The sequence below is a fragment of the Salvia miltiorrhiza genome, chromosome 7 (assembly GCF_028751815.1).
Source record: "Salvia miltiorrhiza cultivar Shanhuang (shh) chromosome 7, IMPLAD_Smil_shh, whole genome shotgun sequence".
NCBI lineage: Eukaryota > Viridiplantae > Streptophyta > Magnoliopsida > Lamiales > Lamiaceae > Salvia > Salvia miltiorrhiza.
Window position 1 is genome coordinate 21,202,917 of NC_080393.1, and position 14,827 is coordinate 21,217,743.

General features: G+C 35.3%; 2 protein-coding genes across 2 annotated transcripts; one reads left to right on the forward strand and one right to left on the reverse strand.

Moving 5' to 3' along the window:
* The first annotated feature begins 4,376 nt into the window (after positions 1 to 4,376).
* On the forward strand, positions 4,377 to 7,263 carry LOC130993371 (E3 ubiquitin-protein ligase SINAT5-like). Its single transcript, XM_057918236.1, has 3 exons — positions 4,377 to 5,368; positions 6,099 to 6,485; positions 6,744 to 7,263. Exons 1-3 carry the CDS (start codon positions 5,144 to 5,146, stop codon positions 7,104 to 7,106), a joined length of 975 nt encoding a protein of 324 aa, XP_057774219.1. The 5' UTR covers positions 4,377 to 5,143; the 3' UTR covers positions 7,107 to 7,263.
* Positions 7,264 to 8,308: 1,045 nt separating this feature from the next.
* On the reverse strand, positions 8,309 to 11,422 carry LOC130993372 (probable pectinesterase/pectinesterase inhibitor 61). The gene is made up of 4 exons (XM_057918237.1): positions 10,878 to 11,422; positions 10,276 to 10,788; positions 9,636 to 9,772; positions 8,309 to 9,217 (listed from the first exon to the last, which is right to left on the reverse strand). Exons 1-4 carry the CDS (start codon positions 11,282 to 11,284, stop codon positions 8,520 to 8,522), a joined length of 1,755 nt encoding a protein of 584 aa, XP_057774220.1. The 5' UTR covers positions 11,285 to 11,422; the 3' UTR covers positions 8,309 to 8,519.
* Positions 11,423 to 14,827: the final 3,405 nt, after the last annotated feature.

Here is a 14,827-nt window from a genome sequence, read left to right on the forward strand (position 1 = left end):
AATAATAATATAATAATAATAATAATAATAATAATAATAATAATAATAATAATAATAATAATAATAATAATAATAATAATAATAATAATAATAATAATAATAATAGAGTAAAGTGGGGCCAATAGGTAAAGGTGTACTAATTTTAAAAGCAAGGGAGGGTATAATTGTCCAAAAAGTAGAGTAGGAGTTTTTTTGGTGGACGGAGGGAGTATGTGATTTGGATTTAAACTTATATCATGTGATTGAGGAGCGGATACTACCAAGTCTCACTCCTATCTATATATCTATATGTCTCCAAGGGGACATCAAACGGTGCGATCTTCTATGTGTGAACAGTGAGGTTTCGGGTTGAAATCCCAACTCCCCCAGGTCAAAAAAAAAAAATTTATATATCTATATATTATACTCCCTCCGTCCACAATTTAAAGCCCTACTTCCCCTTAAATTTTTGTCCACAAATTAAAGCCCTATTCTGCTTTTTGTACCTTTTTACCCTCCTTCTTTATTTAAAATTACTACCATTTGCCACTAATGGACCCACCTTACAACACCTTTATTATTTTTATATACTATATTTATTACACTTTATCACTAGTGGACCCACCACACAACACCTTTAACACTTTAGTCAACTACTTTATCACTTTAGTCAACTACCCTTTTATTTCATCCACATCACCATTTTTAGCTTTCTTAGTCTCCGTGCCCACATCAAAGTGGGACTTTAAATTGTGGACGGAGGGAGTAGATATTTAGATTAGATTGATCGAAGATTTGAAGCGGATTATTTATGATAGAACAAATTAATTAGTGACAATTTTAAGATATATCTAGGCATTTGACATTTTAAAAATATTTCCACGTGATCTTGTATATTTATGAAAGTAAAACAAAAAATCACATAGATCGAGTTTCCCTCCAAGAAGGTTTGAAGTAGTCAGAATGAAAGCGATGTTTATCTAACGATTCTAACCCCCAATAATTTTTCTCCTCATCAGCTCAGTTTCAACTTTCGAATGAATTTACCCCATCTTTTTCTTACATAAGAAACTATATTAATTTATCCAAAAGGCTTCCTTCAATTCAACACCACCTCTCCACATAAAATTAAAAAATCTGCAGCTTTTTTAAAAAGTTAGTATTTGTTATGATGGAGACAGCAAATAATATTCTTGTTAAGAGTCTGTACGTAGTTCAACCACAATTAGCTGTTTCTGGGTATACTTTTTCTTCAAAAGCCTCATGAGGGACAGGATACAGCTAGAAAATTCTAATTTTTGAGATATAAATTTGTTTTTTCATTCATTAAGTGATTAATTTTTAAATATTATTTTAATGGAGGATGCTTTTTTTATACATATATTTTGTGACAAGTGAACTCCGCAAAGAACACTGCAAAATTTGAAAAGTCACGTAAGAAAGTGTGTATTCAATTGAGAATTTAAAAAATTTTGATAGACTTTTTATAATCTGTGGATTCTGCTGATTTTATGGATTGTTTTAATTCTATGTAGAGTTTAGAAAATTTTGTTGGATTAATTTATCTCTATTTTCATAGACTTTACAAGTCTATAGATTGTTATAATAAAAAATATTTATAAAAAAATAATCAAATTATTAATGATTCTCCATCGTCGAAGGGTGAGTAAACAGCAGTACCATTACTGTTGTTTACTCACGTTTACAACAGAATCAACTTTTGGAAATCCATGTTTACAGTAGAATCAACTTGGTGAGCATGTTTTGGAAATCCACTACTAATCAATGGAAAATCAAACAAGGCAAATGAAACACTTTATTCCTTCAAAACCCAGTTGGATTCTTGAATTTAACAATTCTCGCAGCAGCTGGAACGCCTTGGTGAAAACATTCTCCGGCACCGCTAGTGTAGCAGCGAACAAAGCGGTGAGATTTGGAAGACGTAGATCGCAGATCGCATGGGAGAGACTTTGAAAATCTCTTATTGAGAGGTGGGATTTGTGTGAAGATTTTATATATATACTACGGCACTAAAATCCTCCAAAATCCATGACAAATTAGAATTCTTGAAAGTTTCAATACCACTAGATTTAGATGGATATTTAAAAGTTATAATTGAATACTTACAGATTTTTAAGGACTTTTTAGTTTTTAAAATATGAATTGAATACTTATAGACATTTGAAATACAAAAAAATCTTATAGAATCTAAATTGAATACACCTCAAGGTTGATCCGCTGATGACATGTTGAATGTAGATATTTTACAGATAAAATCTTTCATTTTAATGATAAACTAGATTTGCCCATCGTGCGATGCACGATAATAGTTATTATTAAAATTATATATATAATATTAAATTAGAAAAACTATTAAATATAACACATAGTTAATTTTGAAATGTTTAATTTTATACAATATTTATAGTTGTACTACAAAAAAATAGAGAAGTACACTAACAAAATATATAAAAACTTTAATATTTCATAAGATTATTTTTTAAAAACGAACATTTACGAATTGATAGAATAATCATAATTAATATTTTTGAAAAAGTCATAACTTTTTTTTATATATTAGATATAGATAATCTTAAATTCAATAATTAATGAATAATTTATTAATTTAGACGAAGACTACATATAGTATTTGTCAAAATTATAGATGCAGTATTCATGCAATGAAATCAACCAATTATAAGATCATATATAAATATATAATATAATATTGAAGTAACTGCAATTAATACTACATATAATTATAAATTTTTTGGAGCAAACACATATATATTTTAATTTTAAATAGTAAGTGTTATTTTTTTTATAAATTTATTTATCTTTATATTCATAATAAAGAGAATAATTTTTGTGGACGTCCCAAAATGACAAAAATTAACTATTTTTTGTGGACGGATGGAGTATGATATTATTTTTTAAACAAAAATATCAAAACAAAATTTTCAATTCCCCTTTCTTATAACCTTAACAATTTTATTTTGAGCTCCATTGTGTTTTCTATATTTCCATTTCAGATTTTTTTTTATTTTTTTTGTCGTTCTCATTAGATCTTCACTAATATTTTTAAAATGTTAATTTGCTTTATGTATAAATATGTATATCATTGCAGCACATAATTGATAATCATTAATTTTACATTTAGTTATGAATAACAAAAGCTACATGCATGGTATTAAATTCGCCAAAAATAACATGTAATAAAATACTACTCCATATTAGTAGAAGATAGGTTATACAATTTGCTAAAGTAGTGGGTTAACGGAAATGGATGTACATTGTTGGCAGTTTTTTAATCACCCTCTTTAATTAAATTTATTTACAAAATTGCCATTGAAATTGATTTCAAATCAATTTCTAATTGAAAATTGCTGTTTTAATATAGTATAGATGTAACTCTTAGTACTATTCTTTTCAATTTCTATACACACACACACACACATATATATATATATGTATATATATATATATATATATATGTAAACAATCAATGCAATTTATATATAGCCAAGATCTTGTATGAACTTATCTAGTGCCGAAATATAAATAAATTTAGATCAGACGGTTGATAATAGGTGAAACAATCATAAATAGAGTCATATTATTTTTAAAAAAATGTAATACTACATATATAATGTCCTTATCCATACAATGCAATTTAAGCAAAATCATAAGAATAGACATTGGCATCATGGTAATTGGTAAATGGTCATGTTATTTTGGAATTGGTAGTAAATAATACAATGTATACTGCTTTTTCAGGAGGAAATACAGTGTATAATGCTAAAATACACAATATATATATACAGAACCGATCACCTACCCACCGTGGGCATGCATAACGTGTTCACCATGATGTGACAATTGTAATTATAGTAAGATAATTTTAATTAGAGTAAGATTTATTAGTTATCTTTCCTAATTAAAATTGCCACATCAATGGTGGGCACGTTATGTTTGCCCACGGTGGGTAGGTGATCGGTTCTGTATATATATATTGTGTATTTTAGCATTATACACTGTATTTCCTCCTGAAAAAGCAGTATACATTGTATTATTTACTACCAATTCCAAAATAACATGACCATTTACCAATTACCATGATGCCAATGTCTATTCTTATGATTTTGCTTAAATTGCATTGTATGGATAAGGACATTATATATGTAGTATTACATTTTTTTTAAAATAATATGACTCTATTTATGATTGTTTCACCTATTATCAACCGTCTGATCTAAATTTATTTATATTTCGGCACTAGATAAGTTCATACAAGATCTTGGCTATATTAAATAATAAAAAAACAAGATCTTGGCTATATATTCTAAAAAAAAGAAGAAGTTATTATTATTATTATTATTATTATTATTATTATTATTATTATTATTATTATTATTATTATTATTATCTCGCGGACTTGCAAATACCAACTCAAAAGAAAAAGAAAAGACAAACACAATCTTTACAAACCGTCTGATTAACATCAGAAGATGAATGATTTCAAATTCAACGGTGATCCTCATTCCTCTCTCCTCACATAAGCCGCGGATAGAGAGAAAGAAGCACCTTTCCAGGATATGATCCTTCCCTTCTCTTCTTTTTGAATCCATTTTTTCCTCATTCTATCCTCCATTTTCTTTCAGATTCTTTTGATTTCTTCTTTCTCTGCAAAGAAGAAACAAGAGAAAGTGAAAGGAAATAACCCAACAGGAAACAGAAAAGTAATGGACCCGTAAAATCGGTTTAAGGGTTGGATTATTGGAAGCGACCATCTCAGATTTTCGTCAAAGATCGCAACTTTTCTCTGTCAGAATCAGGTATCTACGCGAATTATTCAATTCTAGGAATTAGGTTTGTCGAGATTATTGAAAAAGATTGGATTTTGGCAAGAAGGCTTCGCATTAAGAATCTGCACCTCCGGTTTGTGTCGAAGATCGAACTTTGAAGGTGGGATTCCCGTGAACGATTGAATTTTCGGAAGTGGGATCTTGGGGATCACGATTGATTGAATTAAGAAATTAGGGCATCCCGTTTTTCTGACACTTGTAGAAGTGGCCTTCTTGTGATTTGGGGGAAGCAAAGAAAAGGGCTGGAGGAGAGAGATAGAGGAAGAAACCGGGTTCTAAAAAGTGCGAATTACTCCAAAATGGCTGCAATGGAAATGGACAACGTGGAGTGTGTTTCTTCAATAGATGGAAATGAAGATGAAGAGATGCAGTTAGCAATTTCTCACAGCAATCAACATGCCCATCCCCATCAGTATTCTTCCAAGCCTCACGGCGTGGTTGCCGTTGGACTGGCTCCTACCAGCGTCCATGAATTGCTCGAGTGCCCCGTTTGTACTAATTCTATGTACCCACCCATCCATCAGGTCTGCTCGGCATATCTACCTGTTACTTCCTTGCATTTTCTGATACATTGCTCTAAATTCTTCTGCCTTCATCGATGCTATATGTAGTTTGTGGTTGGTTGAGGTCGGGAATGCTTTTACCGTTGGAAAGGTGGATTGAAGGTCGAGTTCTGATTCTGTCATCAAGTAGAATTGGAAATGTTGATCAAACTGTTTGTTTGGATGCTATGGTTGGGGTAGCATTGGTAAATAATGTAACTTGATGGAGTCTTAACTGCAATATGCTTGTTGAATATGTGCCCATTACAAGAGAAATACTGAAATTTTGTGGTTCACAGATTTAGTGTGTGAGCAGTGTGTATATTTAGTCCTACTTCTTCTAATGGATGAAGAGTGCAAGAAAGGAGCCTCCATATTTTGGTTATCTAATATAGAACACACGATACGGTAATATGTGAATTTGACTATAATGTAAGTTGATCATTCACAGAATTTCAACCTTTCACTGATGGAGCTTCTCATTAAGCTTGTATCGAATGACTAGAGTATAAGTATTTGCATTCCTGCATCATGGTGTCTGTGTTTTCCTTTGCCGTGTCACTTCTTGTGGCTTGTAAAAATAAAGCGCCTTAATTTGCTGTGTCCGGGGGGGAATAACACGTTAGTGCATAGCTGTTGGAGGAATAGCTTTTACTTTTTTGAAGATATGGAGGATAAAGAATGTCTGTGTTAATTATATTCTTTCTTGCAGTGTCACAATGGGCACACACTCTGTTCCACTTGCAAGTCAAGGGTGCATAATCGTTGCCCTACTTGCAGACAAGAGCTCGGAGATATCAGGTGTTTAGCACTAGAGAAGGTTGCAGAGTCACTAGAGCTGCCCTGCAAGTTCTTCTCTCTGGGATGCGCAGAAATATTTCCGTATTACAGCAAACTTAAGCACGAAACAGTTTGCAACTTCAGACCATATAATTGTCCGTATGCTGGATCAGAGTGCTCGGTCACAGGAGACATTCCTTACCTGGTTGCGCATTTGAGAGACGACCACAAAGTGGACATGCACACGGGATGTACCTTCAATCACCGCTATGTTAAGTCAAATCCCCGTGAAGTAGAAAATGCAACATGGATGTTAACGGTGAGTTCAACATTTTCTCTCTTGTTCTTACATGATTATTTGGGAGATGAAATCACATTAGCATGTATAATTTGTTTTACTGCATTGCAATGTATGAAGGCAAAAAATTATGCAGCCATCCAATTAGAGTTCAGCAATCCCTAATGAGGGTTTATTAACCCCCAATTAAGTTTTGTTAGTATCTTGTTAGGGTCATAACTAGGATTTAATTTAGTGATTGAGGATATTGAATGATATCTAGATTTGTTGTGTGGTTAGGTATTCAATTGTTTTGGGCAATATTTCTGCCTCCACTTTGAAGCGTTCCAGCTGGGAATGGCGCCTGTGTATATGGCATTTCTGCGTTTCATGGGTGATGAAATAGAAGCGCGCAACTACAGCTATAGTTTAGAGGTAGGAGCAAACGGGAGGAAGCTGACATGGGAGGGGACACCACGCAGCATTCGTGATAGCCACCGCAAGGTGAGGGATAGTCACGATGGTCTGATTATCCAACGGAACATGGCGCTGTTTTTCTCCGGAGGAGACAGGAAGGAGCTTAAGCTTAGAGTTACTGGAAGGATCTGGAAGGAACAACAGAACCAGGATGCTGGCCTCTGCACACCAAATCTTTCAACTTAACCATTTTCCATTTTTTCTTCTTTCGATTTTGTTTCCTTGCGTGCTTCTATGTATCATATTAACGTCTCCACATTGTGCTTGCTTGCTAATCTGTAACACTGCCAAAAATTGGATTGTCAAATCACTCTCAACATCTTCATATTTCACACTCTCTAAACTAGCTGCTCTTTAACAATTTCAATTTTTACACCACTTGCACATTCAACCTCATTCATTCAAATTATCATTTTTTTTATCCATGTTTGTTGGATGTTGGATTAGGATTAAAAAAAAAAAAGTGGGTATTGTTGGGATACTATTATTAATTTGAGGTATTTTGAATAATTTGTCGTCGACTAATTTACCAGCCAAAAATGAATATTAAGTAGGAATGGTAAAGTAGAAATATTATTGATAATATAAGATATTTAAAAATACCTAAGGATAATTTGAATAATTTTCGGTCTTCTTAAGACTTACATGTCGAGAGATCCAATTGCTTGTTGTGATTGTGATACCATATAAGTAAATCTGAACCACACACGTTGATAGGCTTGGCTGGCTGGGCCTTGAAAGTAGAGGCCCGAGAAAAATTGGGTCCCTATTCACGAATCATATTTCTATTTCTTCTAGCCTCCACATCTGCTTCAAAGTTTAACTTATATTGCACGCTCACGGACCACCTTTTGTTGTTCTTATTCGGACACAAACACTACAGGCATGATGTTTGAACATCTCCCTTTTTTTGTTGTTATTACGATAAAATTATATTAGGACAAAGAAGTGGTTATTCATAGATTTGCAAAGGATTTTAAAGTCGTTTGGCGTGTAAGGGTAAAAGAGCATATCAAGACTTTTAATTAAATATATAGGGAGGAAGAGGAAAAAATGAAATCGATAATGTAGCAGTGACACGGACACGGTGGCCTTTTAATTATTGATGAATGAAGTTTTGTAGCAAGAACCTATAGGTTGATCACGTGTGTATCAGTGACATATGCTTGGTAGTATAATTGTGATATATGCGTCCCATTATTATCCCTCAATTGTCTTCACATGCTGCCTAATTAACTGCCCCTTTCGATGTGGGTCACGCCATTACGTGCCCTCATTTTATAAATCTGCTCAAAACAAACTCCCACCGACGAAACCCCTCCAAACCTCTGCCTCACATTCCACACACACCAAACGCTGCACTAATTCCGGAAGTCAACGCTCCATCCTTCTCAACATTAATCAATCACATATACACTATCAAATTCGGATTACAATTTCATGCATCAATGTGTAATACCATTATTACATTTCGTAACACCCACTTTTATTGGTGCTGGATCATTGCAACACTTTCCCAGACCCTATGAAAGCAAGAATTAGATTCAATTATAATGGGTTACTATATGAGAGTTTATATTTTAATTAGTGTTTCAAGTTTCAAGTGGAGAGCCCGGCCACGAAAGCGACGCCGGTGGCCGGCAGCCACGAGGAGCCGTATATAAACTTGGCGACGGTGAACTTGTCGGCCTCCTCATCGGAGGTGATGACGCGATATCCGGGCCATTTGACCCGCTGCCCTAACCCGGCCCCCGGTCCATAGTTCATGTACTCGCCGTAATACAAGGTGTCGAGCGCAAAGTCCCCGTTCCACTCGAGCCAGCCCTTGGGATGGACGTGGTCGCCCAAGTAAGAGAGCATGTAAACAGTCCTGGAGTAGAGCTTCCACGGGCGCCCCAAGTAGGTCGGGTACTGGCCCTTGGATGCCTCGAGGTCCGGCTCGGCCGTGATCCGGCAGTCGTGGATGGAGATGCCCGTGTTCTGATTGGGGTCCTTGCGGTTCTGCGCCGTGATGGTGTTCTTCTGCTGCGGCATCGGCTTCCGCGCCTGGATGTTGCACTTCTGGAACACCACGGCCGCGTTGCCGAAGATGAAGTCCACGCTGCCGTAGATGTCGCACTCGCGGTAGAACTGCCGCTGGGAGTGTGTGTAGAGGGTGTCTTGGTAGCCGATCACGCTGCACCGGTACACCACCGCGTGGTCCGCCCCCACGCGGAGGGCCACCGCTTGGTGCTTGCTCGCCCCGGCGTAGTTCTCGAATGTTATGTCCCGAGCTATGAAGCCCGACCCGGTTGCAGCTGTATATAAGATACTAGCATCTAATTAATTGTTTTAAACAGGAAGAGTGAGCTACAATTTTGCTTTGCATCCTATGTTAAAAGTGGGATTATCCATTAGCTTTATGCTAAAGAATGATGAAAGTTGAGCATAAAGTGTTACTGTCTAGCATGATTTACTGGTAAGTCTGTAAAATAAAAGAGAAATGAACGATACAGAGAGGGGGTCTAGTGAGTTGACTCCAACATCAAACATGTTATACGACAGCCACGTGGGACGTGCATGTTCAATTGTTGAATTGCATATTTACATGCACCGCCAAACCGATGGCGGCGATGGACATTTTTTTCATCACCAAGTAAGAATAATAATTGGAATATAATGGATGAGTGCGAGAGATACAAAAGAAGTTAAAAGCGCTAGTAGAAGGAATTTTACCGAAGGATGCGGTGTGGAATGTCGTCAACTTGTCCTGTACGCTTTTCCCACCTGTAATGACCGTCTTGCCCTTCCCATCTCCTATGAACATTATATTCATCTTCTTTCTTCCCACCTTCAAGTTATTCTCCTCATACCTATACGTATCAATTTGTACCACTTTAATTTATTTCCTTTTTAAGTGAAATCCACTTTCGACAAAATATGATAATAAGTCTAAAGTCAATTTAGTTTTTGAATTCTTAAGATTAATTAATTTTAATAAGAATACAATTACATATTCAACTCACGTCATATTATATGTATAATTCTTAAAAAGCTTTCAGAATAACTTTCTAGAATCATGATTACAAAAAGTATGATAAATATCTTATACTCCTCATAATGAGCCATAAGTTCAAGATCTAAATAGTATTTAATATTGGTGACAGTCAAATCATGATTGTCTGAAATCAGCATGGATCCTAACCAGTGGGTAAATAGTAATAATCACTCACTTTGACAAGTAATTACGAAACATTATGACAGGGACTATGAAGTCATTTATATTATCATGAAAAGGCCATTTAATTAAAAAGCTTTACCCACCAGAAAGAATTTACACTTTTCCGAATCTTTTTTAAACTACGAGTTAATTTACCTTCCTGCCCTCACGTAGATGATAAATCGCCGGCTGCTGTGCTCCGGCGCCTTCTTGATCGCCGCCGCGATCGTTTTGAACGTCCCGTTCCCGTCCTTGGAAACGATTATATCGGCATTAATCGCCGACGCCGGCATATCAAGCAGCAATCGTTCTCTCCGCGACAGCCACACCGGAAACTGCTCGCGCTCTTTCTCGTCGCGCAGCAATCGCCGGCGCCGATTCTGTATCGGAATGTCGGAGAAACCGTCATCACCTCCGGCGGAGGCGTATATAGCAAGAGAATTGCTGACTATCTCCGACAAATCCTTAATCCTGTCGGACATTTGATTCTTGACGTCGCCGTTGAGCTCATCGAATCCTTCCCTGCAGGTGTCCTGATTGGTTAGCGCGGCGCTGAGCCAGGTCAAGACGTCCTGAGTGGAACCGGGCGGCTCGGCGGCGGAGGTGAGGGACCGAGAGAGGAGATCCACCGAGTGGTCGAGGAGCTCTAGGCAGTCGTCGTATGCGGACCTGAGATGATTAATTTTAATAGGAAAAGTCATAAACTACTTTTTGTAAAGCAAAATTTAGATTTATTAAGAATTGAAATTGGAACGAACCTGACGTGAGGATCCATGGCGAGGTTGGTGATCTCGGAGGAGACGTAGAGCGAGCGGCCGACTTTTTGGAGAGTCAAGTTGAGGGAAATGTGGACCAGGGCTTTCTCGTCGGCGGTGAGGGCTCCGGGGAAGTCGAGGAGCGAATTCAGGCAGAGACTTGGGTACAGCGTGCGGCTGCATGCTCTCGACATGGCTTGAGACGGCCGCCGATTCTGCACTTTCGACTCGCCTTTGTGTCGTATCACCACCGCCACCGCGGCGGACACGGCCGACACCACCATTAGTGTGGCGGCGATCATGAGGAGGAGCCGGACTTTCGACACTTTTGGTTTAGGGGCGAGGTCGGTGGTTTGGATTTGGGTGGAGGTGCCACCTGCCTCGGCTTTCCCGAGCCTGCCATAATCCATCGTTTTCTTTTCTTTTCTTTTCTCTTTTTATTTTTAGATAAAAAAGTAGAAAATAAAAAAGTAGAGGAGAAGAAAGCAGATGGGAAAGAATGTGGCGTTTGCTATGGGAGGTGACTGGGTTAATGGGTATATATATGGGCGGCGTTGGTGAATGTTTTTGGAGTTAGCAGAAATAGGTACGTCTAATTAATATTATTTTAGTGTAATTAATATTATTTTAATTGATAATTTATTATTTAATTTTTTTATTAATTTATTATTTTATTAAATAATTTATTGGATGGATATATTTATTTGTAAGTCTAATCAATAGCTATAAATATAAAATATTCTTTATAGATTTAGGTGACAAATAAATATATATCAAAATAGATTTATATTTTATAAATATAATAATAAATATACAATAAGGGTAAAATAGGCAATCCAAAAGTTGTGCCTTAGACTACCTTAGGCTATTTTTCTATTAGTATATATTATTAAAAAAAATGCTAGCTTACATTTTTACCTCACCGTAATTTTTTAGTTTGAGTTTAAAAAATTATAAATTTAATAAGAATTTATCTATATTGTTCAATTTATAGCTCAAGTCAAAATTTTGATCAATTAAAAAATGATATGGCTCGTCGAGAATTGATCACTTGACAATAAGTACAAAATAAAAGGAAATTGTACTATATTTTTTTTCCACGTCAGCTCCCAAACTTCTAATTTTAAAATAAGGTTAAAGTTTGAACTTTTAAGTAAAAGTGTAAAACAATGATGGTTTTTATTGAAATTTCGACTCTACTATAAACTAAATACTCCCTCCGTCCCACTGTAAGTGAGACTTTTTTTTTTGGGCACGAGAATTAAGAAAGATGTATTTTGTGTGTAGTTGAAAAAGTGAAAAAGTGTTTAAAGGAAAAAACTTTTACCCAAAAAGGAAAGAGTCTCACTTACAGTGTGACGCCCAAAATAGAAAGAGTCTCAGATACAGTGAGACGGAGGGAGTAATATAGATAAGTTCAGATTATATTTGTAAATTTTTGAATTTTGAGCTAAAATATGTTTTTTAATAGTAACACCCTTTTCTAGAATAATTTATTCTGTATATCGTGTGTCTTATATCCTCTATTTCAGTTATGGTATTTTTTTTGTTTCTAACAGTAGAATTAAGTATTATTGGTAATAACAAATTTAATTAGCGTTTTTAGCTAGAATTACATACTCACACCCAAGTAAATCATGTGACTATTAATTTAAAATAGTTTTTCTCCCTTTTGGTGGGTACGCACATAATATCTTTTAGCTCATATATTATGTTATGTGATGCATTAGGAATAATAAATTGAGTTTCTATTTAGAAAAGTTCATCAATCCACACACATAATTGGGGTGATCGTTTATGTCCTTTCTTTCTCAAACTGCATGTAAACTAACTTATGGTTTGAAAAAAATCCCTTGTAAAAGTTTTTGTATCCTTCCTTAATTACAAAGAAAAGAAAAGATGGTTCCTTTATCCTTTTCAAAATTGGAGTGGAGTAAGATTCTTATTCCGTTTTTAAAATCGCCGATCGGTGATAGATTTTTTCGAAGAACTCTAGGGCTTGACCAACTTGTTACTTATTAGTTATAGAGAGCCACTAAAATAAGTTATAATTAAAGCCAACATATATATTGAGTCCTAAAAGTAGTTTCAAATTTATAGATTGTTGCGGTCGCAGATATCTTCTATCCAAAACAAAATCTATTTATTAGTTACATCCATCAGTATGTCTTTGTAAGTGGTTCTGGGTTGCAGATGGACATGAAATATTTTACTCAACGTAAATTAAAAATAAAGATGAATTGGGCATGTTAAGTAGTCTTCTCGATGGCCTATGAATGAATCACAATGCAATAAAAAGCACTGTATCCACAATCAATTCAATTAATTTCTTCTGAGTTTTACTCATTCCAAATTTTACTATTATTCATGTTAATTTAGTTGTGCACGTACTTTATATTTTTGGTTTGCATTGTGACCAATGACCATACCTATACCCATCCCGGCCCCCTCTATCGGTGACAGCTTTGAAAGAAAGATACATTCACATATTATAATGTGGCCCAAAATTCTTAGCACCATTTAGATGGGTAAATATACGCCCCACCATAGACTAAAACACACTCCAATTTCTTTTTAAGTAGAACTATAAAGAAGATGTTTATGAATATTAATATCAAACATCTTCAACTGCTGATCATCATACATCATATGTAAGTACATAGAGATAGGATTTGAATATAAAATGTTTTCTTTCTCAATATAAAATGTTTTGTTTGGCTTTAGACTTCATGCAGAGTGGTACATTAATTAAAGAAGAGCACCGTGCAAAAATTAATACTAAGTAAAAGAAGAAGTACGCGTTATTGGAGTCAATAACAAGCTCTTTCAGCTCAAAATCTATATTAATATAAAATGTGTCTTGAGCGTGAAATAATTTTTTTATTATACCCCTATTACATATTTTATTTTAAAAAATAATGCTATTATATATTTATAAGAATATATTATATATATTAAGTTGATTTTTGTTTTTTTTAACAATTTGGGGAATGGAAGCAGAACTTCCTTTTGGTCCGCCCCGAAAACGTCCTTTTTTTAACCCATTTTAAAGGAATTTAAAAAACAAATTGTAAATTTAAAAAAGAAGTATTTTCGAGTTCAGTAGTAATTCTATATACTATTGCATGTAATGTAGGCTTAGCGGTTCTAGAACCATCAATGATTGGTGAACCAACAGATCCGTTTGCAACCCCTTTGAAAATATTACCAGAATGATAAGGGCTTTTCTTGCTTGTTTAGTAAAGTCCCGCTTCTTTATATTTATAGAAATAGGTACTCGCTAGGGCACTCTTCATTCGAAACTAATAGAGTGTCCGGTAGGGGCTTTTTGCCTTGTTATAAAAAAAGACCGGAGTTGGGTAAAACAAACTCCCTCCTTGGAGGAGCACGGGCCAATCAGTTCATGATCGAGGGTCAGCAAGTATAATGGTTCTAATGATGATTCTACATGTTTTTCGTGTCTATCTCACTGGTGGATTTAAAAAACTCGGAAATTGACTTGTAAAAAAATGAAGTAGACTGGAAATAGGATCCCGATCAAGTCAGTCGATAAATCTTCAAATGAGATATGCCCTGGAATAATCAAAGGAAACTAGACAGTTTGGTCAAAATGAATTCTTGTTTTGACTAACTAGTTATCGATGACTTTACAACTTCAATTCGACTCAACCAATCCGGTATATTTTCTACGTTCATAGGAGTGCGTCTATGTTTTTGCTTTACGAATATGATTTTTTTTGGGCATTTCTAATAATTTAAAGTCTTAGTCCTATTTTGGCATTTTTAATTTCTGGGAGTTTTGCCCCGATTAGGAAAGGGCCGAAGAAACTTTCTAATTGGCACGAATGGAAAGAATTCTTCTCCGGTGCGCACTCTTTGCGGTTAGGAACAAAATTCTGTTTTTTTCAAAACGTTCCTTGCATATGCGAGTCAGGTAGGGCGACTGGCGCGAA

What these genes read in the sequence shown, in the direction of transcription:
- LOC130993371 (XM_057918236.1), top strand. Translation starts at nt 5,144, where the DNA reads ATGGCTGCAATGGAAATGGACAACGTGGAGTGTGTTTCTTCAATAGAT. An exon ending in TGTACCCACCCATCCATCAG is followed by an intron (nt 5,369 to 6,098) that starts GTCTGCTCGGCA and finishes TCTTTCTTGCAG; the next exon opens with TGTCACAATGGGCACACACT. An exon ending in ATGCAACATGGATGTTAACG is followed by an intron (nt 6,486 to 6,743) that starts GTGAGTTCAACA and finishes TTGTGTGGTTAG; the next exon opens with GTATTCAATTGTTTTGGGCA.
- LOC130993372 (XM_057918237.1), bottom strand. Translation starts at nt 11,284, where the DNA reads ATGGATTATGGCAGGCTCGGGAAAGCCGAGGCAGGTGGCACCTCCACC. An exon ending in GCCATGGATCCTCACGTCAG is followed by an intron (nt 10,789 to 10,877) that starts GTTCGTTCCAAT and finishes TAATCATCTCAG; the next exon opens with GTCCGCATACGACGACTGCC. An exon ending in ATCTACGTGAGGGCAGGAAG is followed by an intron (nt 9,773 to 10,275) that starts GTAAATTAACTC and finishes TGATACGTATAG; the next exon opens with GTATGAGGAGAATAACTTGA.